We start from the raw sequence: 20,919 nt of genomic DNA, 5'->3' as shown, positions 1-20,919 counted from the left end.
AGCAAAGGTTTGGAATGGAAAAGTACAGACTGTGTCTCCAAGCCTTGGTGGCTTTATAACTAGAGAATTCTTTCACATATGATGGTATCAGGTACGTGGAACAGAGAGAGAGCTCATCCTAGTTAATCACCATCACACATGCTCAACATTTTATGTATATGGTTTCAGCTATTCCTCTCAACAAGTGTGTGTGGGTATTTCCATTATTTCCATTTGACAGATGTGAAAACTAAAGTGTAAAAGTTTGGTTATTTGCCTAAGATACACAGTAAGTGGCAATGCCAGAATTCAAATTGAGGAACGTTGAGCTCCAAGTTTGTAGGTTTTTTTTTCCTGTTTATTTTTAATTACTTATCTGAAAGAAGGGGAGCAAGAAATAGGGAGAGAGTCAGATACTGCTTATCTCCTGACCTTCCTCCTCAATGCCAGGGCTGGGCCAGATTGAAGCTAAAACCTAGGAACTCAGTATGGGCCTCATGTGAGTGTGGCAGGGAACCCAGAACTTCAGCCATTATCTGCTGCCTCTCTGGGTATACAACAGTGGGAATACCAGGGGCAGAACCAGGGGCTGGATCTAGGCACTCCAATATGGGGTACAAGCATCCCAAGTGGTGTCTTAACTGCCACGCACACTCCATCTTCAAGTCGGTGCAGTTTTCCTCTGCATGGTCCTGCTATCCTAACACATTTATTTGCTTTTCTCAACTACTCGGTCAGTAGGTACTATGCGTTCTTACTTTTCAGGTAAGGAAACCAAGAATAGTTAATGATGTCAAGGCAAAATTCTGCTAATAGCTAGCTTAACCAGAATATTTCATTTAGTTCAGTGGTGTTCTCTCCATATTCATCCTGGTTATACACAGGGCATGAGATTTTCAGAGTCTGAGGGTCCAGCTGATATATAACAGATACAGATACACAATGGCACACGCACACTTTTTTTTTTTTTTTTTTGGCTTTGGCAAGCTCGGGCCTGGGGTAAGGAAAACCAGAACTCTAATGCCTAAAGAAATTAGAAGTAAAATTATGACAGGTTTTTTTTTTTTCTTCACTCAGAGACCTTGTATTACACACATGTAAGCAAATATTTAATTAGAAAGGCAAAACGCAACTTCCACTAGGATGCTTAAATAGGAAAATACAGAATCATTTTGACTAGATCTCTGTAAACACAAGGGATTTTACTAAACTTATTTGATTACCGGGCTTCCATTTCAAAACAAAATGGTGACTGATTAGCATCATCAGCCAAATGATTCCGATACTATCCAACCCAGCAGGTCACTAACCAGTTCAATTTCCTTCCAATATTTAGATTCACTCCAATTTTCATATTTCGTTACCAACTGTGGGCCAAATTGCATTCTAACTTTCCTACATGAGGCTATCATTGCACAGTGCTTTAAGCATGGAAGAAGTATAGTTAATATTGTGATATCACAAGCAAATCTTCGTCTCATACTAATAGTGTTTTTATTGAAAGTAAATAAAAGCCTTCTCTAACTTATATTTCAGCTATTTTCAACTAGGAATTGCATGAAATTATATATTCTTCCATGCATTCATTTATTTAACAAATATCTACTGAGAGCCCACAGGTGCCATGCCTCTTGCTAAATGTCCAGCACAGTGCTTTGATTCACCTTCTAGAAATCTTTAACTCTTACTTGGGAAGAGATGCTAGTAACAAAACATTGTCTACCTGAGATAGATAATTGTTATAAAATATGGAATCAACTTTCTGTTTAAAAAGTCCTTAAAAAGAAGCTCCTAAGTGAAGTAAGCCAAAGAAAAACCTGGCATGCTGTCATTTATATGTAAAATTAGAGAGCAATGGTCAAGTAGACAGAAGTGGTGAATGAAAGAGTAGTTAGCATGAGTGAGGAAGAAACAGGGACAGTAGCAAATACGTAGGACGAACAAGTCCAGAGACCCAGTGTCCAATGCAAGGATTAGCATTAATAATCTAGATTGTATTAAAGAGTTTTGTTAATAGTTCACCTGTTACATAGTCATTATGTGAGATGACTGATGCCAATCTGCTTTTCTGCAGTGACTATTTCATGGTGAGTATATACACCCAGCACCGGCATGTGGTAAATATTAAGTATATACAATAAAATATATTAAAATTTTAATGTGAAAAAAAAAACAGAACAAGAGAGAGAAAGAAGTTCCTTTGCTAAAACAATATCCCCAGGCACCACTTCGGGGCACTGACTCCCCGCTCTGAGAGTTCAGGACTACCAACAAATCACTGAGATGACTTATGGCAGCTGCAGCTATTTTTTCTGGAGTTCTTCCACCCAACTACCGACCATAGCTGGCTCTGATTAGCTTGTGAGATCACAGACAGAGGTTTCAGGCAGCAAGCGTTGTTCCCTGTATAAATAGGCATCAGATTATGACCACCAGGCAGAGGCGTGGGATGTGTCAGTGGATTTCCTTCATCTCTAGTGCAAGGAAGAGCCCTGGGCACACCATGTTAAAACACTGCACGCTCCACAGGCGTTTCTTTGCTCAAGGTGAATTTTGCTGCATTTTTGAGTCAATGGAAGAAGGGCATTGCACTGGATTTCATCATATGGCTGGAAAGCGAAGCGATGAGCCCTTTATACAATGGACTAAATGTCCTAACGTGGGCCTTCAGAAAAACACTGCTTCGTTAAAGAGAGAGAGAGAGAGAGAGAGAGAGAGAGAGAGAGAGAGAGATCTAATTGCTATATTTAGCTTCGAAAATACACTTGCTACTCAGGAGATAATATATCATCTATATTTATACTTTTCATTAGTCACATGAGTTAAGCAGTTCCATGAATTTTAAAAAAGAAAAAAGAGAAAAACTTGCCTATTAAGAGCAAAATGTGTAATAAAGGAGAATTATGCTAGCAAATCTAAATTTATATGGTTATTTTAGCTTAGAAAGTTCATTAATTCATCATTACAGCTTATTTAAATAGGGCATAACTATGGACAGAGAAGACAGCTAAATACGTCTTGTTTCATCTAGAGATTATGTTGTAAGAACAGGTCTATTTTGAAACAGCCCGAGAGTGGAGAATAATTTGTTGTTAACAAACCCTCCCAGATATTGAATCACAAAACTACACCAATTTGCTGTCCAACAATTACCCCTGGAGGAGCCCCAGGCCCTCTGGCACTCTATTTGGCCCTACACTGTTGGCAGTGTGGGAAGGAAGGTGATGGGGTTGTGGCCGTGGAAACCACTGCTGGGAGGAGACTGCTCACTGTGAAGGGACCTTGGCTTTCACACAGTTTCAGCAACACATTTGATTTTACCTTGATTTTCCTAATTATTCAGGTTTCTTTATCCCAGTGAAAGTCAATTAGAAAGAAATCTTAATGATAATGTTTGGTGTCATTGACTTTCCCCTGTCTATAAAATGGGCATAAAGCTATCACTTTGAGTTAATATGAGGATTTTAATTATTAAGTGAGCATGGGAGCTGGAAAAAGTTGAAGTGTTCACAGTGGTGATGAGTAGGAAGGCATTAGATGGAAGTGTTGGCAGGAAGCAAAACCTTTTCCTTTATTTCTGTATTAGCTAATTTGTGGAAAAGTATATTTGTATGCTCTAATTTACAAAACTGTAATCCCAGGTAAGGCATCTTGCAGTGTGTCCGGCATACAGTGGGTGTTATGTAAATGACAGCTATTATCATTACTTCAAAGTTTCAATTCTAAAAGAAAAAAAAAAGCCTGAGTTTCTGGCACAGCTGGCTGGAAGACTGAAATCTATTTTCTCTAAATGATAATAGATAGGCAACTTGGCTGGTGCCTTAGGTACTGCGGAAAGATAAGTATAGGAATGGATTCATGTGCATAATTCTCTCTTCTGCCCACAAACAGCATGGAATAGAAGGAAAGAATCTATCTACTGAACAGTTGCCAGAGAGTGTTTCACATAGTAATGCAGGACAAATGTGAACCCATACATGATTATGAATGTTGACATGCCCTTAAAGCTGGCTTCTTACACTATCGGTAAACAGAGCCACACGCTCGCTCTCTAGAAATCGACTTCTTTAGTCTTTGCTCCTTCAGAGATGAGCACAATATACAGCCTTTCTATTCACTTTATACTGACCCTATGTAATACAAGAAAGTTGGAACTTTTGTTGTAATAAGGCAAATAATCATTCAACTTTGTGGTATGATGAAGATCTAACTGTTCTCTACGAGACTATTAAACTGCTAGGTTCCAGCATGAAGAAATATGCTTACAGGTGTCATCCAAAACCAGGATCAAATCTGAACTGATTTAAAAAATTGTTATCCTTAAGGATGTTGGCATCGATTATACACGTCTGCTCTTTATTCAGTGCTCCTTAAAATTAAAATCACAGAGCAAGTGGGATGAAAACTGGCACTCTTCTTTTGGTGTGAACACCTTTAATGACTGATTAGAAGTAAAACACAGGCTGCTGTAATTTCCTAAAAGTTTTGCTTAATATTTTGGGTGTAGAATGATTATGTTCACATGTCACGTAGGCAAACATGACTGAGCAGAAGGACAACCTGTGTCCCAGCCACACATCCGAGGCAAATCCCATAGGCCTCAAGGGGAGGAGCATTTTGGCCAAACAATAACATTGAAGTAGATTTCAAAGTGTATAGAAGAACTGGGAAAAATACATACAAGACTTTGCTCCTGGGGAGAAATTCACATTTTCCAGCCTCATCAAGATCATGCTACAGCGTTTGGTTTTGCACAACTGACTTTTAGCTCTCGTACACATATAGACAAAACAAAAGCAAAAGCACAAAAGCAATGGAGTTGCTGGAGAGAAAGGTCCTGCAAGGACAATATGCTACAGAGTCACACATTTGGCAAGCCTGGCAATGCGAGCCATCCCCAGGAGAGAAATCCTTGGGCAAACTTAATCCTAAACCAGAGAGATTACACGCCAGAACGACTCTCTGCTTTGGTTTAACTTTGAAGGACGGAGGGAAATTTTGGTCTATCCCGATTTTTCTGAACATGTTTTTACACCCATTGAACCAAACCAGAGCATGACAAAACTGTGATTGCTTTGCTCCCCACAGAAGGTCAATCATATTTAAATTAGAGACTGGTTTTCTTCATTCACTGTGAATTTTACGATACTAGCCAAGAGTTCAGTATTGGAATTGAAGGAAGTGTGGCAGAGATAATAGTCTCTGAGTGATATGGCAGCAATTTAAAAAAAAATGGAGGCAAGACAAGCACATCTATTGGAATATTTTATATAGAATTTAGGAGGTATGAGGCAGTATGAGGAACTTAAATTAACCACGTCCTCCTTACACATTTTTCAAATAGTTTATGGCTAAATTGGGTGAGGAGGTATATTTTGTGGGGAAGAATTCTGACCAACTAGAGAATCATCCTAGGCCACAGTGGGAAGAAAAGGGTAGCTGCAGCCAGCAGGGGACTTGCCATGCCTTGGAAATCTCATTGCAAATTACACTTGGGACTCCAGGGCCGCAGTTCTCATCATTCAGCTGCAGAAGGCATTCTGCTCTCAGCCAGCACTGCACTTGGACCCCCGCCGGAGGGACTCCTGCCTTGTACTCCATGTTTGAGGGGACTCATCTTGAGCCCCCGCCAACCATGACCACCCCACTTGGCCAGGAAATATCCATGTGCATGCTGCTTTTCCTTCTATACCAGTCTTGGGTACCTGGGATTATGCCATGTACCCAGTGTTCCATCTTCATCACTCTACCACTGCCTAGAAAAATATTAAGTTTAACATTGGCCAAGATTGTGGTCCTAGGTAGTCTGTCTTGGTAGAGCTCCTCATATCTGCAATACAAAATGACCTGTGTAGGATTCCATGGAGGTTCATGTCCAACACACGGGTTAGAAAGGTTGAACAGCAGACACGCTGCCTGAGAATATCACGCTATTGGAAGGACAACAAGCAGTCTCCACCTGCAAAATAAACCTGTATGTGGGGAACTTGCTTTGCTTTTCTTAAAGGTACTATAAAGCAAGGTGATGATTCTGCATATAGACCTCCAATTTAGTATCCTGTCGCAAATGGTCCCTGCTTAGAAAAAGCTATTTTTGCCCCACAACTTTGGTAAACTATAATTTCTCGATATTGACTGGGGTAATCTCAAGATGAATCTGCCTCTAGAAAAACTTAAGGATTGATAAGATAAACTTGCACCTAGAAATATCCATTTTTTGATTAATGCCTACCATTTGCTAGGCTCTGTATTTAAGACCTTTACATATACTCTCAACATTCAAATTCTCATAAAAAGCATGTAGTAAACATAACTCCTAAAATTTTTTTTTTAAAAAAGAAAAAGATTATTATTATATTATTATTATTAAAAAAAGATTTATTTGTTTTTTTTTAAATTGCAAAGTCAGATATACAGAAAGGAGGAGAGACAGAGAGGAAGATCCTCTGTCTGATGATTCACTCCCCAAGTGGTCACAATGGCCAGAGCTGAGCTGATCCAAAGCCAGGAGCCAGAAGCCTCTTCTAGGTCTCCCAAATGGGTGCAGGGTCCCAAGGCTTTGGGCTGTAATTGACTGCTTTCCCAGGCCACAAGTAGGGAGCTGGATGGGAAGTGGAGCTGCCGGGACTAAAATTAGTGCCCATATGGGATCCTGGCACATGTAAGGCAAGGACTTTAGCCACTAGGCTACCATGCTGGACCCTCCTAACATTTACTAAGCCATAAATATATAATAGATTATGCCAGCTTTACATATACATCTCATTTAACCCTCATATCACTATTTGACATAGCCATTATTACTATTATTATTTTTTCTGGCCAAAAAAAGAAAACTGGGCTATTGTAAAAGTAAAAAACAAGAAGTCATCATATATTCAATGACTAAACTCTCCATTTAGGGCTTGTGTTCCCCCAGTAGGCAGAAATGTCTTGCTCTAAGGACAATGGACTAATCTCTACTGATTAATTAATGAGGTGACTTCTGGTACCCTGTTCAAGGCCACACTGTTGGGAAATGCTGAAAAGCATGATGGGAACCTGGATATGGTCTCTTCTCAAACCTTAAGCCATCTGAAGGTGGGACTTAAATCCTGACAGAGCCTGTGCAAGCATTTCTCTTGGTTTACATACTTATGTGTAGACCATTCTGTATTTTCCTAATTTTCTTTTATGTGCAGTCACTGATTTTTTTAAAGTAAGCATTCATAAACAATATACAAATATATCTCATTGCAAAACGTTCAATACACAGAGTCCCTTAAACACTTTTCTTCTCTCATTTTGATTTCTTCTCTAGATGTAGTCACAGCATAAAACAGCATGAATTCCTGTAGATAAGCCCTGTTTTATAAGGAAGTTCCTGCAGATAAACAAGTAGAACCCACAGGGCAGTGAAAGTTCCAGGTGTGAGAGTATCATGGTGCTACACGTCACCAATCTGTTCAAGCCTGTAAAAGGTGCAACATCAAGACTGAACCCTGATATGAACTAAGAACTGAGTGATAACGACATGGCAACGTAGGGCCATCAACTGTAGCAAATGTATTATTCAAGAGGGCATGCTGGCAAGGGAGAAGGCTACAGATATGTACAGGGGCATCGATCTATAGTTTATGGGAAATTCCTATACTTGTGAATTGACTTTTCTGTGAATGTAAAATCACTCGGAAACAAGTAGCAGTGAAAGTTGTTTTACTGCGTGAAAAGCTGCCACTTGGAACAAGTTACATCCCACGACAGAGTGTTAGGTCAAGTCCTGGCTACCCTAAATTTCCTATCCATCTTCCTGATAATGTGTCTAGGAGGCAGTAGATGGTTGCCTAATTCATTTTTTTTTCAGAAGGATTTGCACTTCTCGGTATATGGATAGTGTGTGTAAGGGTCTTAGGCTGTAATACAATATTGATTTGATTAGGTTTTCAGAATCTTTGGCTCTTGAAACTTGTGAGAATTGAATTCACAGATCCTTAAAAATATAGAGATAAACTCAGTAAGCTAAAGGTCACATATTCAACAGTGTGCATATATATAAAGCCAAAAGATCAGTCTTGTATATTGCAATAGTACTGATACATCATTAAACAAATAGAAAATTAACTGGAAGAGTTAAAGCGGAAAACAGCTTGAAGCCATTATAGACTATTGCAATAAAATTATGGGAAGATCTAAATGAAGTTTCTGGCTACTGATTTGAACCAAGCCTGGCTTCTGTGGGTATCTGGGGAGTGAACCAGCAGATGGAAGATTTCACTCCATCTTTTCCTGCCTGTCACCCTGTCACTTCAAATAAACGAACCAATCTTTTTTTTTTTTTTTAAGATTTATTTATTTTTATTGGAAAGGCAGATATACAGAGAGGAGGAGAGACAGAAAGGAAGATCTTCTGTGTGATGATTCACTCCCCAAGAGGCCACAATGGCTCGAGCTGAGACAGTCCAAAGCCAGGAGTCAGGAGCTCTTCTGGGTCTCCCACACGGGTGCAGAGTCCCAAGGCTTTGGGCTGTCCTCAACTGCTTTCCCAGGCCACAAACAGGGAGCTGGATGGGAAGCAGGGCTGCTGGGACTAGAACCAACGCCCATATGGAATCTGGTACGTGCAAGGCGAGGACTTTAACTTTACGCTATCGTGCCAGGCCCAAATGAACCAACCTTTAAAATCTATTTTTCTGATATCTTGGGGCAATTAAATAAAATGTGGTGTTGAATTAATTTCACCTGTTTTTTTTATATAGCCATTAGATAATATGGCTCACATCATGTATTTTTCAATTTACTATTTTATTTGACAGACAGCAGTGGGGAGAATGCTCCCCCAGCTACTGGTTTACTCTGAATACTGACAACAGCTCCAGGCTATGCTGGGGCAAAGCCAGCAACTGGGAACCCAGTCCTGGTTCCCACATGAGTTGTAGGAACCCAAGCATCTGAGGCATCATTCTGCCTCCCAGGGTCTACTTAGCAGGAAGGAGGTGGAGTCAGGAGCCACAGCCAGGTGCCAAACTCAGTTGCTGTGATACAAAAGGCCTCACGACTAGCACCTTTACCCCTAGGCTGAATATCCGCACCCCTATCTTACTGGATAGCATTGCTCTCAAGTTCAAAACCTTTTTGGTACATTTACTCACTTACACTATTTTCATAAATAGATAATTTTTTGGTGCTTTCTAAAACATATGTATGTATTACTTTTATACTTGAATAAGTTTTTAAAAGTATAATCTTTAAAGGCAACAGGCATTAAATTAATTACTCTCTTCCTCCTTTTCTCTTCCTCTTCCTTCTCTCTTTCATATTTGACAATACACAAAGCCTTCGTGTGAAGGAAGCAATAGTTTTTTTTGGCCATGCCTGTGCTGCAGTGAACATAGCTAATATTTGAATTAAATGAACACAGTACAGGTGAACAAAAGTGAATCCGCTTGTTGGAGAAAAGAAAATGCCAGTTAGTGGAAGAAGGCTTTGGCATTAATGAGCCCAGAGAAAAGACCTGTGATACACTGGAAAATGACCAATGGTTATTTTCAAAATAACTAGGCCCCCTCCTGTGTTTTTTTTGTTGTTGTTGTTTGTTTTTTTTGTTTGTTTGTTTTGATTCTTACGGTGTCACCTCTTTCAAGCATTTTATTTTAGAGTGGGCATGGTTGTATCACTCTATATTGGCTGGCTAATCCCCAGTAACTACTTTTTAAATTTGATCAATAAAGCCTAAACTACCTCATCCAAGCACTCCCGCAGTTCCGCTATTAGGATTGCCAGAATTGACTACTGACGTATACGAGCCACGTGATCTTAGCTACTTCGCTAAGTCTTGACTAGCTGCATTTCATGTATGAAATACTTTATAATAGGTCTCCTAGATTTCATCCTAATATCTGCCAATGCTTACTGCAGCGGATTCTTTAGCAACAATGACCCCCTCCAACAGGCTCCCTCCCTCCACCGCTTAACTCATGGCCTACTCTACGGAAACAATTTGCACAGATTCCGTGTAAATGAACAGGAAGTAAGAACACATGCAGTACACTCCCATGTTGGCTGAAATCATGTTTATCATGCTCTAGAAAGTTCTTAGCACATGCAAAACATTAGCAGCTCTTACTTGGGCTCAGTGTAGAAACTCCTTGAGGGCAGAGGAGAGAAAAGATCAGTAGATATGAGCAAATATATTGCAATAACTCTCTCTGTTGTCATTATTGTGAATGGAGGTGCCGCGATGCTCTGTCCATTTGATCGTTGTGTTTTCCATTGTATCCCTGTGGTTAAACGCTGCTTAGATATAAGATTGCGTTAAAAGGCCTGTTCATTCCTTTGCCTTCTCACTACTGCACCAAGACAAGCTTTCCAATGAGTAAATGAGGAATTGGTGGAAGTTTTCTTCTGGCTGATAATTCTAGTGTAACCAATCAAGTTTGCCATGAGTAAATTCCATGGGTATTAGCTTTAATGTGCCGCACTGATAGGACACTTGAAAAATGTTTCTTTTCTTCTGTCACTTCTGCATTGTCTTTTTCCTTCATTCAAGCAATAGTAGAAAGAAAAGCAGAAACAAAAACTTGTGGCACACAGACTTTTCAACTGATTCAAAAGTGCTTTAAATCATGATATTAAGACAACCTTTTGCAACTTACAAAGTAATTCTCCCTGAATTAGGACTGACTTCATCTGAGTAGATACCATCTGCTGCCCAACCCTTTCCTTCCAGGTCTTGGCAGCTACAGGTGAGCAGGCCCCCCCACTTGCCCATATCCTTGCCTGAGAAGTTGTCAGGCAGCTTTCAGACAATACCGGCAGGCAGGAAGTGGTGGGGGTGGGGGCGAGGGGTCTCCACCCATTAGCAGCTGCTTAAGTAGTAGGCAGTGAAAATTTTCTACACAAAAATCAGGTCAGCAGATACTTTGCACCAATTCATACCACATGCTACCCAGTTGGGGAATTAAATTGAAATGCTTAGGAAATGACCTAGGATGCCAACCTCTTGTTTCTCCCTTACCTTATGCCTGGCACTCAAATGAATAAGAATGGAACAGTTGGACTTGGTGGTTTAAAAGGAATTACCAGGCAGCTGGAAGGAGGTGAACGCTGCATGCACAAGGGAAGCTATTTCCATAGAACATCATGTACCAATGATTAAATGTCAAGACCCATCATTGTCCAAGTGGTGATGTCTACACAAGCTTAGCAACTGGCTCATTCAAATTTAACCAAAACACAAGTTTGACAGATTATCAGAGCCTTTCAGGGAGGGGAATGGGTAGGGTGGGGAAAGCAGTGAGGTCATTTTAAAAACTGACTTCATTTTTTGAAAAAGTACAATATTATTATCTCTGTGGTTTTGCTACAGACCATTCCAGTGCAATGTGAAAGAGAAATTTTTGCCCAAAGTTGGAAAAACATTACCAAGTAAGCCATTATAGATTACATTGTAACTGTGGAGCAAACATGTCTAAACATACGTTTATCCATCACATGTTAGTATATTTTTTGTTAACACTTTCCTGGTGGGAGATAGTTGACTTTTTCTTGTAATATTTCCTTAGTAACAAGGATTTACCATGGCTTTAGTAAGAAGGTAAGAGGTGGTTAGATAGTGTTCTAGGGCTACTTAAAATAAATTTTACATTCTCTCAACAGAAAAATATCGTTTACCTCTGAAAATGCATCCCGATTGGCTTGCAAGCCAACTTTAACTACCTCAAAAGGATTCACCACGATGGCTTCGGTAAGTCCAGACCCGAGTCCAGCAATGGCAAATGTCTAGAAAAATCAAATCAATCAATACTTTAAAACAAGTTCTCGAGCATCACAGGGTTAAGTATTCGATCCGTTACACCAGGAGCTGTGTGTTCTGATGAGAACGGGGAAACCCACGTCAATGCACCTGACACTATTACGAATCAGCTGCAGCTCTTGATTAGATGACAATTCACAAACAGAAGTTACAGAAGCCATAAACTACATCCTAACGATTTCAAAATAAAATGTCAGGGCCCCATCAACAATGGCTTTTCCCTTTGAGAAAAAGTGAGGCTGCTCGATGGATTTACAGTGGATATGAAAATGTCTGCATATATAGCAATTAAAAGAGAGTTTGCACTGTAATAGGAACATTTCATATTTTTAAAGATGTGTTTATTTTTATTGCAGAGTCAGATATATACAGAGAGGAGGAGAGAAAGAGAGGAAGATCTTCTGTCTGACGATTCACTCCCCAAGTGACCGCAACGGCCAGAGCTGCACTGATGTGATGCCAGGAGCCTGGAGCTTCATGCGAGTCTTCCCACACAGTGCAAGGTCCCAAGACCTTGGGTTGTCCTCATTTGCTTTCCCAGGCTGCAAGCAGGGAGCTGGATGGAAAGTGGGGCCGCAGGGATTAGAACTGGTGACCATATGGGATCCCGGAGCATGCAAGGCGAGGACTTTAGCCACTAGGCTATGGTGCCGGGCCCAAGGACTTCATTTTTAAACATCTACTTAGCCAAACTTACTAAGCAGAATGCTTATTAAAAAAAACTATGTTTCAGATAAAACAGTATAGCTGGAAGCTTAAGTGTATATGCATGTTTCTAGAGTCATTCTAGAAAATAGTAATTATTTTTTATTACCTTCCCCTATTATTACTCTTTTCTTAAAAAAATAACCTGGTAATTGCCCTATTCCATATCTAAAATTTGAGATGGCTTAGGTTGTTCTGAAGAACTCAGCTAAGATCTAGAGCATCAAAGCATATTGGGGTTCTTACTTGCTATCTATTGAGGTTCTGCAATGGGAAAGGACAGTTGGACAAAATTTTCCTCCAAGTACAAAGTGTATTTTTTTTTAAAAAAGATTTATTTATTTATTTTTATTGGAAAAGCAGATATACTGAGAGAAGGAGATATAGAAAGAAAGATCTTCCATCTGTTCGTTCACTTTCCAAGTGGCTACAACAGCCAGAGACAAATCAAAGTCAGGAGCCAGGAGCCTCTTCTGGGTCTCCCATGCTGGTGCAGGATACCAAGGTTTCAGGCCATCCTCCACTGCTTTCCCAGGCAGAAGCAGGGAGTTGGATGGGAAGTGGAGCAGCTGGGACACGAACTGGTGTCCATATGGATCCTGGCAGATGCAAGAATTTAGCCAATAGACTATTGTGCTGGGTGCACCAAAATGTTTTCAAAGGAAATATGTGTCAAAAATAACCACAACTACCAAAATGCACACATATTCATAAAAAGCAGAAAAGCAAAATGAAGCAAAACATCTGGAGTAGATCCTGGAAGAAAGTAATGCTTCACTACTGAACCTCTAACTCGAGGAGAGAAGCAGCACTGTATCCAATTAGGAGAACAAAACCAATGAAAAGAACACTAACTGTTGTCAACTATCTCCAGTATCTTCACAATAGGAAGTTAAAGGCAAGGCAGAAGAGAGGAATGTTGTCAGCTTAGAGGGCTGGATAGAGGCGAACGAGGGCACTGTCCGGACCTGGGAGCTGTAGGATTCTGTCCTGGTTCTGCCACTTGCTGGCTACGTGGTCAGAACTGCTATGTATCACCGTACCGAGGTGCTTAGCCGAGGCTGTAACCAGCCTGTGCATTGCTATCCAAGCAGAGCCCTGCAAAGCCTTTGACTGGGAGAAGGGGGAACCTCTTCCCAAATCACACAAAAACACCATGAACATGCACTGTGGCTTTGGGTGTCAATCACGAAACCTTAGATAAGGTAGTTTTCTCATTTGTGTAATGGGGACAATAATACCTAATTCTTCTGCTCCATAAAATTATTACAACGATCAAACTAATGCGTGAAAGCCCTTTGTAATCCAAGCACTATTGTTGTACATCGAGAGAGGAAAAGACGGGATTTTACAGAGATCCTAGAAGAGAGGGAACAACGAACATTGTTTTCTTTTTATTCTCCTTCATTATGACGTGTAACACACTTGAATGAGGTAACTGATCAAATATTTTATTTATTTATCTCATACTTCCATCATGGAAACCAAAAGCAGAAAAAAAGAGACACACTAGTTCCCAACTCTTCCAAGCAGGAAAGCTAAAATCCAGATGTTCAGGTTTGTATTACTATATGCAATCTTCCAAGTAATTCATGTTTTTTTTTTGTTCTTCTATAAAACTCAGTTACATTTGCTGTCAGAACGAGTGTTCAGCAGTCCCTTGTCAAAAGAATTGATCAGCTATCAGCAGATCGTTTTACGCAGATTGTTCCAGAGGCTTGTGTTTACTGTCAGGTTTCCAGCCTCTAAAGCTTGGTGTGTGAGAGCACCAGGGGACACTTAACAAGTAACTCTTCAAGTGTCCAGCTGTATCAGAAAAAGAAACTGGAATAGATGATTTCAAGAAGAGGGAAGAACTGTACACAAGGAACAGCCTGCACATTCAGTTGGAGGAGCTAGAATAGTCAAACACTCTGCCCTTTCAATTCTCAAGGGTGGAAAGACCTGCCGTCCCACACAGCACCAAGGTCCGACAGAACAGCCTTCTGGCCCTCTGCGGAATGTATTTCATAGCTTTTTGTGTGGACGTTTTTAGTCCTGTCTTTGCCTAAGATGTTCTAAAGTTAAGAATGTTATTAAGAGAAGAGAACAAACAACTAAAACCAGAATCTCAACTTAATTTTGAGATTCCTGGTGCCATTGCTCCTTCTCTCTCTCTCTCCTTCCTCTCTGTCTTTCCTGAGGATTTCACCTGTGTTTGGTTCTTTGGTTTCATACTTTTTGTTTTTAAAATTTCATTTATTTTTACCCTGAAAGAGTCAGAGTTACAGACAGAGAGGAGGAGAAGGAGGAAGAGGAGGAGGAGGAGGAGGAGGAGGAGGAGAGAGTCCTCCATCTGCTGGTTCACTCATCGAATGGCTGTAATATCCAGAGCTGGGCCCATGGAAAGTCAGGAGCCAGGAGCTTCCTCTGGGTCTCCCATGTGGGAAGGCTCTGCGCCTTCCTCCACTGCTTTCCAGGCCACCAGCAGGGAGGATGGATCGGAAGTACCGAAACTACGGTGCAAACCAGCGCCCATATGGGATGCTGGCACAGCAGGTGGAGGATTATCCTGATAAGTTACCACGTGGGGACCACCGCTGCTCCTTTCTAGGAGGTCATGTCTCATAGCACCTTGTGTAGATTGATCTGTTTGTTGTAACAACAGTGATAGTGTTACATTTTTTAACAGGATCATTCGAGGAAAGAGGGCATGTATGCTCTGGAAACAGCTGACGCTTCTTGGACAATCTACTAGGCAAAGTAAGTATTCTGGAATGAAAATGTATAGGTAAAATGCAGCTAGTTCCGGACTGAGATGGTTCTTTGAATTCTTTTTTTAAGATTTCGTTCTTTTTTTATTGGAAAGGCAGATTTTCAGAGAGAAGGAGAGACAGAGAAAGATCTTCCATCTGCTGATTCACTCTCCAAGTGGCTGCAATGGCCAGAGCTGCGCTGATCCAAAGCCAGGAACCAGAAGCTTCCTCTGGTTTTCTCACGCAGATGCAGGGTCTCAAGGCTTTGGGTCATCCTCCACTGCTTTCCCAGGCCACAGGCAGGGAGCTGGATGGGAAGTGGAGCAGCTGGGACATGAACTGGCACCCATATGGGATCCCAGTGATTGCAAGGTGAAGATTGAGCTAGTAGGCCTCCATGCCAGGCCTGTTTCTTAGAATTTTGATGTTTTTTTCCAGGCTGGCAGGGTGTGTGGTATGATTGTCTCTCCTGTAGGCACTGTTGAGTCTCAGCTCCTGTTTGGCCATGTGTGATCATACACCACAATATACTGTGTTGCTATGATATTTTGTAAGGCAGATATAACAAATGCATTCTTAAATGCTTTAAAAGTTTTTAAACGTATTTTCACTTTATTTGAAAGGCAGAGAGGTAAAGAGACAGACAATGAAGATCTTCCATGTGCTGGTTCAATCTCCACATGCCTGCAACAGCCAGAGCTAGGTCAGGCTGCAGTCTGGGGCTCTCCCACTTGGAAGCCCAATTACTGGGTCACTGACTGCTGCCTCATAAGGTGCACTAGTGGGAAAGGGGATTAGGAGCAGAACAATGGGGACTTGAACCTTCAGTCATCCCAAATGGCAACTTGACATCTTATGTTAGAACGCCTGCCCCAATAAAGTCATTTTTGATTTAACAATGTATTCAACTGATGAGTTTATCAGAATGGAATTTCTCTCTGTGTGGTTTTGATGAAAATTGGGTTTGACCCTTCTCTAGCTGGGATTTACCTATAGGCTCGAGGAGAATACATTGCTAGATGGAAGGCCGATGTAGATCTTGTTTCATTTTGTCGATTTGGAGGGAGAAATTAGTTTATTTGCACTGGGGCTCTTGTGGCACACAAATTTGTAGAACACGTTTGGTCAATATAATTATCTTGTTTCATGAACAAATGCAAAGTCACCAAGAAGGAGAAAAGTGGCATGGAAAGATCCAAATAACCCGGGGAATTTCATGGGATATTTGAGATGTGTCACCGTGAGATCACCATTCTCCCTGGCTGAGGTGCTTACAGTCATTCCTATACAAGGCCCTTCAGTCTCCATCTGACCACAGAATTAGTTTATCCCAAGTGACCTGAGGTCCTCCATTGACTACAACCTGAGCAAAAGCTGGAAAAGTGACCTGTTGGAAAATAATCTTAGCTATATTGGCTTTTGCATAAATAGATATGTGCAGAGCGTATATAAACACACGCATGTTTGGTCTTTCACAGACTCTTTGATAAATGTACTCTTTATTTTATGTTCTTGACCAGATCTCATACAGGTCTTTCCAGACATGTCATTATTATCATAAATTCATCACCAGGAGCTATAAAATAGCCAAATTGTGAGTTATTAGGAAGATGGCTTTCAACAAGTAGTTGAACATTGAATAACTTGAATTCATATTTTGGTAGCAGGCTTGGGGGGAATCAAAAGGGTTTTTGTGTCTAGAATTCACTTTACGAAATAACACACACACTTAAGTATAATAAATACTCTCACTTACCACCGCTGGTGACAGTGACACATATCCTAGCAACTTCTTGTATTGCTCAAAGGTGAAAAACTGTGAAACAAAACCAAACGCCGAGATTTATTGCAATTTCCTGCAACACACTCTTTAATTGACACACATTTCTTTAGTAAATCATTACATTAACTGGTGTTTTGAGAAATGATAACACACCTAATACAACTTTTGATCCTGCTAAAGGTATTTCCTATCAGATCTGACTTTAACATGCACATCTTCAAATGCAGTTATCACAACTTGCAGAAGAGCTGATGGAATCCTTTGTGGCAGTAAATGAACCGTACAGCTTCCATTTACCATGACCATTTTCAGTTTCCCCAGACATCAATAGACTCTTTTTTATGGCAGTGATTCAACATTGTAGGCATAGAGGCCTGAACTCTTTGGTCTCCTATGTTTTCCCTATAATCTGCTGTGCCAGCGAATGTCCAGTTTTCCTACGAACTTGTAAAAGACATTTATTTCTGAGCCTCAAGTTGCAGTTATATTACTATGTGCCCTTGCCCATGTAATTTTTAAACATGAAATGAATAAGAAGATGCTATGATAAATTAGGGAAGGATCCAATGAGGTCACATAATCTATTCCCTGCCATAGAGAGTCTGTCCTCAGCTTGAAGGAAGTTGCTTTAAACTCCTTTAAAAGCTCATCATTAAGATGACAATTTAGCTGCTGCTAAAGATATTTTGCTTCCTTTAGTAGGCGATTTTTAATGTTTTTACTTTAAACAAATGTCTACAGAAGCAAATACAATCAATCACTTGACAGAGCACATTTCTCCTTTCCTTTCTGCATTTAACGTTTGGGACAACAGCTCTCCATGAACATGATGTTATGTGACTGGGTGCTTAGGTGGCTGCTGCTAGGCCCACTTACAGGTTCGGTTAAGGCCTGCTTCTCAAGAACCAATACATAGCTTCAACAGCATACAGTCCCAGGTGTTTTCTGCTTCAACTTTCTTAACATATTAAGACAAGGAACAGGCAGATTCATACTTTTGTTAGAAAGAAGTGTTTTCTTGTAGTCATGGCTTTCTTGACTTTAGGACAGCCCAAGATTCATTATATTTTCAGATAAATTTTTCATTTCTTCAAAAGACTCTGGAACTGCTTTTTTTTTTTTGCTATGCTTTTTTTTTTTTTTTTTAAAGATTCACGATAGAAATAGACTGTTACAGAGCAGGAATTAATGCATTATCTCATTTAATAAACACTTAATGGATGCCTCCCATTGTAGGCACAACTGTGCAGCAGTGTATGGGGAGAAAGTCCGCTTTTTGATTTAATATTCCTGTAGATGGTGAGAACCCTGAAACTATCCTGGTGTTAAAGCAGTGCTTAGCAGGAGCTGCTACTTTTTACTGCAATGTGAACACAAAGTTACTAGCCACGGAAGGAAAGTGTTGTAGTCTTCGGTTTTATATTTAATTTCTTTTAATTTTTTTGGTAATCATCATCTTTATCACTATGTTTGTTAATAATCTTGTTAGGATTGTGAAATGAGCAATCCTGGATCTGAACTGGCTAGGCGTCTTAGTTGTGGAAGCACAGGCAAATTGCTTAATGTTTCTAGCCTGAAGAACTCAAAACAGGCCTTTTAGAATTGTTACATAAGAGACTTTAAATAAGATTCCTTGATATGTTTGGCACATAGGAGACTTTTGGAAAATTCCCTTTTCCTTTCCATTGTTGCTTGTATTACTAAAGGCATCACCGATGCTTTAGTTTTAAGGTATTCCTCATGAGAGCCTACTGTGGTCCCGCAGACATGCTAAAGCCTTCACATGTGTTCCTGCAGATAATCCATATAATAACACCATGTAAGAGGCTAGGGCACAACAGGAAACAAATTATAAATATACGTATATCCCCTGCAGCTAGTGAGTAAAGGGAATTAGATTCCTCTTGAGATGAGCTCCAAAGTTTGCATATGCTCTTAACCCTATACTCTACTCACAGTATGTCATGATTGTTGGTAGTGGGGGAGGACGGTCTCTTCCCTGGGGTTTTATTGCTGCTGAGGGCCATGTCTTCTTGCTTTCCATGGAACCTGAATTGGCCACACAGACTGCTGAAGCTCTGGGGTTTAGGCTTGAAACATTTTTGACCACCTTCTACATAGAAAATATCTGCCTATACCTGTAACATGAGCATATGGGCTTGCACTTATTACTAAAACAAAACATTGCTATAAGACTGTTTAATCCTTCACTATGTGTACTGCATTCTGTTTACATGCTATTTAATCTAAAAAGTTTTGGGTCATGACCCACTACATCTGGTGACCCACTAAGTTGATTTCATGCCATAGAGTCATGATCAACATCTCAAAAATACTGTCCTAGGGATCCACACTGAGAAAATTCTGGGAGATGATGAATCTCCCAAAAGGCCTCACTGCCTTGTGTGAGTGTGAATACAAGCATAGGGATTTGTTTGTTTCTGACTCTCTGTCATTTCGAAGGAGGAAGGACCAAACTGGGATCTCAAGGAGGAAATCTGAGGACACAAACTCAATCCATCAGCTTAGCAATCCTCACCAGGTAGCAATAACAAACTTTTCAGTTCTCTAATTTTAAATTGCTAAAAAACCAAACTTCTGGTAGTTGATTGATAAGCATTAAGAGTCTTGCTTTTGGTGAATGATTCAGGTGAAACGATTCTGCTTCCTTCAACTAAAGAAACCCCACAGGTCACAGCAGTAAGGAACAATATATTACCACATAGTTCAGTAAGTTCCTACTTAGAACAGTCTTTAACTTTTACTTTTGCAATCAAAATTTACAAAATATACCATAGAACAATATCTCATGAAAGGAAAAACCTAAATGTCACTAAAACCCAACATTTACTAAGTATATCTACTTTGTTATTTAATTTACTCATTAAACTAATATTTATTGGACATCTCCCATGTTTAAAGCTTGGAAGACATTATACTAGAACTATATTTTAAAAAAACTAATAAATTAACTATTATTTTAATCTCACTCTGAAAAACATTTCTTCTTTATGGGTTTAGTGGTATTAATAATTTCACATTCATATAATTAATTCCTGCATATATGTAATTAATGTGTGCTATTATATAACATAGCAGTTTGCATTACAAGGGAGAAGTCAGGAAGGTCAGCCTGAAGTCACTGTCCAAAGTAATGCAAGTTTGTGATTTTAAAGTTTGGAAAATATAGATATTCACTCAAGGTTTTAGGAAACTTGAATATAAAATTTGGAATTCAAATTAATTGTGTTATATATAACTTAAACACATACACATTCACACGCATGGCATTCAGAAAAGATAATCTGGACAGATTACTGGCTGTTGTCCCTGGAGAAGGATCATGCAGGGCAAGTCGGTCTACTTTTATTTTGTTGAACCAGCCCTTTGCTTTGAATTCATGCTTACTAGTAAACCTGTTGATTCAGTCAACCTCCCAGATGCCCTGTTGGGATGTAGTTAAACTACATGCAAGCAGTTTGAATCATCTGAGTCTTGTTGTTAACACTGGGTGCTGGGTAGTGCTCAGTCTGGGGCTAACTCTCCCCCATTATTGAGGCAAGATCCCTCTGAACACTTTTCTCAACGCAGGACACAGTTTGAAGCTTCTAGGCTTAACTACTGGCTACCAGCACTATTCCCAGCCCATGAGGTTATCAGGAAGTGCCTCCTTTCATCTTTTTTTTTTTAAGATTGATTTATTTTACTTGGAAGTCAGAAATACAGAAAGAGAGAAGGAGGCTCAAAGAGAGATCTTCCATCCACTGGTTCACTCTCCAAATGGCCATAATGTCTAGAGCTGGGCCCACGGAAAGTCAGGAGCCAGGAGCTTCTTCTGGGTCTCCCACATTGATGCAATGGACCCACTGAGCCATCCTCTGGTGCTTTCCCAGGTCACAGGCAGGGAGCTGGTGCCCATATGGGAT

At 40.2% G+C, this 20,919-nt stretch overlaps 1 protein-coding gene across 2 annotated transcripts in view; it reads right to left on the bottom strand.

Moving 5' to 3' along the window:
• Nucleotides 1–20,919, bottom strand: part of SLC25A21 (solute carrier family 25 member 21) — a 468,180-nt gene that overhangs the window by 28,772 nt on the left and 418,489 nt on the right. For both annotated transcript variants that reach the window (XM_040969566.1, XM_040969565.1), the window contains exons 5-6: nucleotides 16,967–17,026; nucleotides 11,629–11,736 (exon numbers count right to left, since the gene is read on the bottom strand). In XM_040969566.1, the coding sequence (XP_040825500.1) occupies nucleotides 11,629–11,736; nucleotides 16,967–17,026 (168 nt within the window). The remainder of the gene's footprint in view (nucleotides 1–11,628; nucleotides 11,737–16,966; nucleotides 17,027–20,919) is intronic.

Source organism: Ochotona curzoniae, unplaced genomic scaffold (genome assembly GCF_017591425.1).
Source record: "Ochotona curzoniae isolate NIBS_2020 unplaced genomic scaffold, NIBS_Ocur_1.0 scaffold_4701, whole genome shotgun sequence".
Lineage (NCBI taxonomy): Eukaryota > Metazoa > Chordata > Mammalia > Lagomorpha > Ochotonidae > Ochotona > Ochotona curzoniae.
This window is presented reverse-complemented; position numbering and strand designations above follow the sequence as displayed.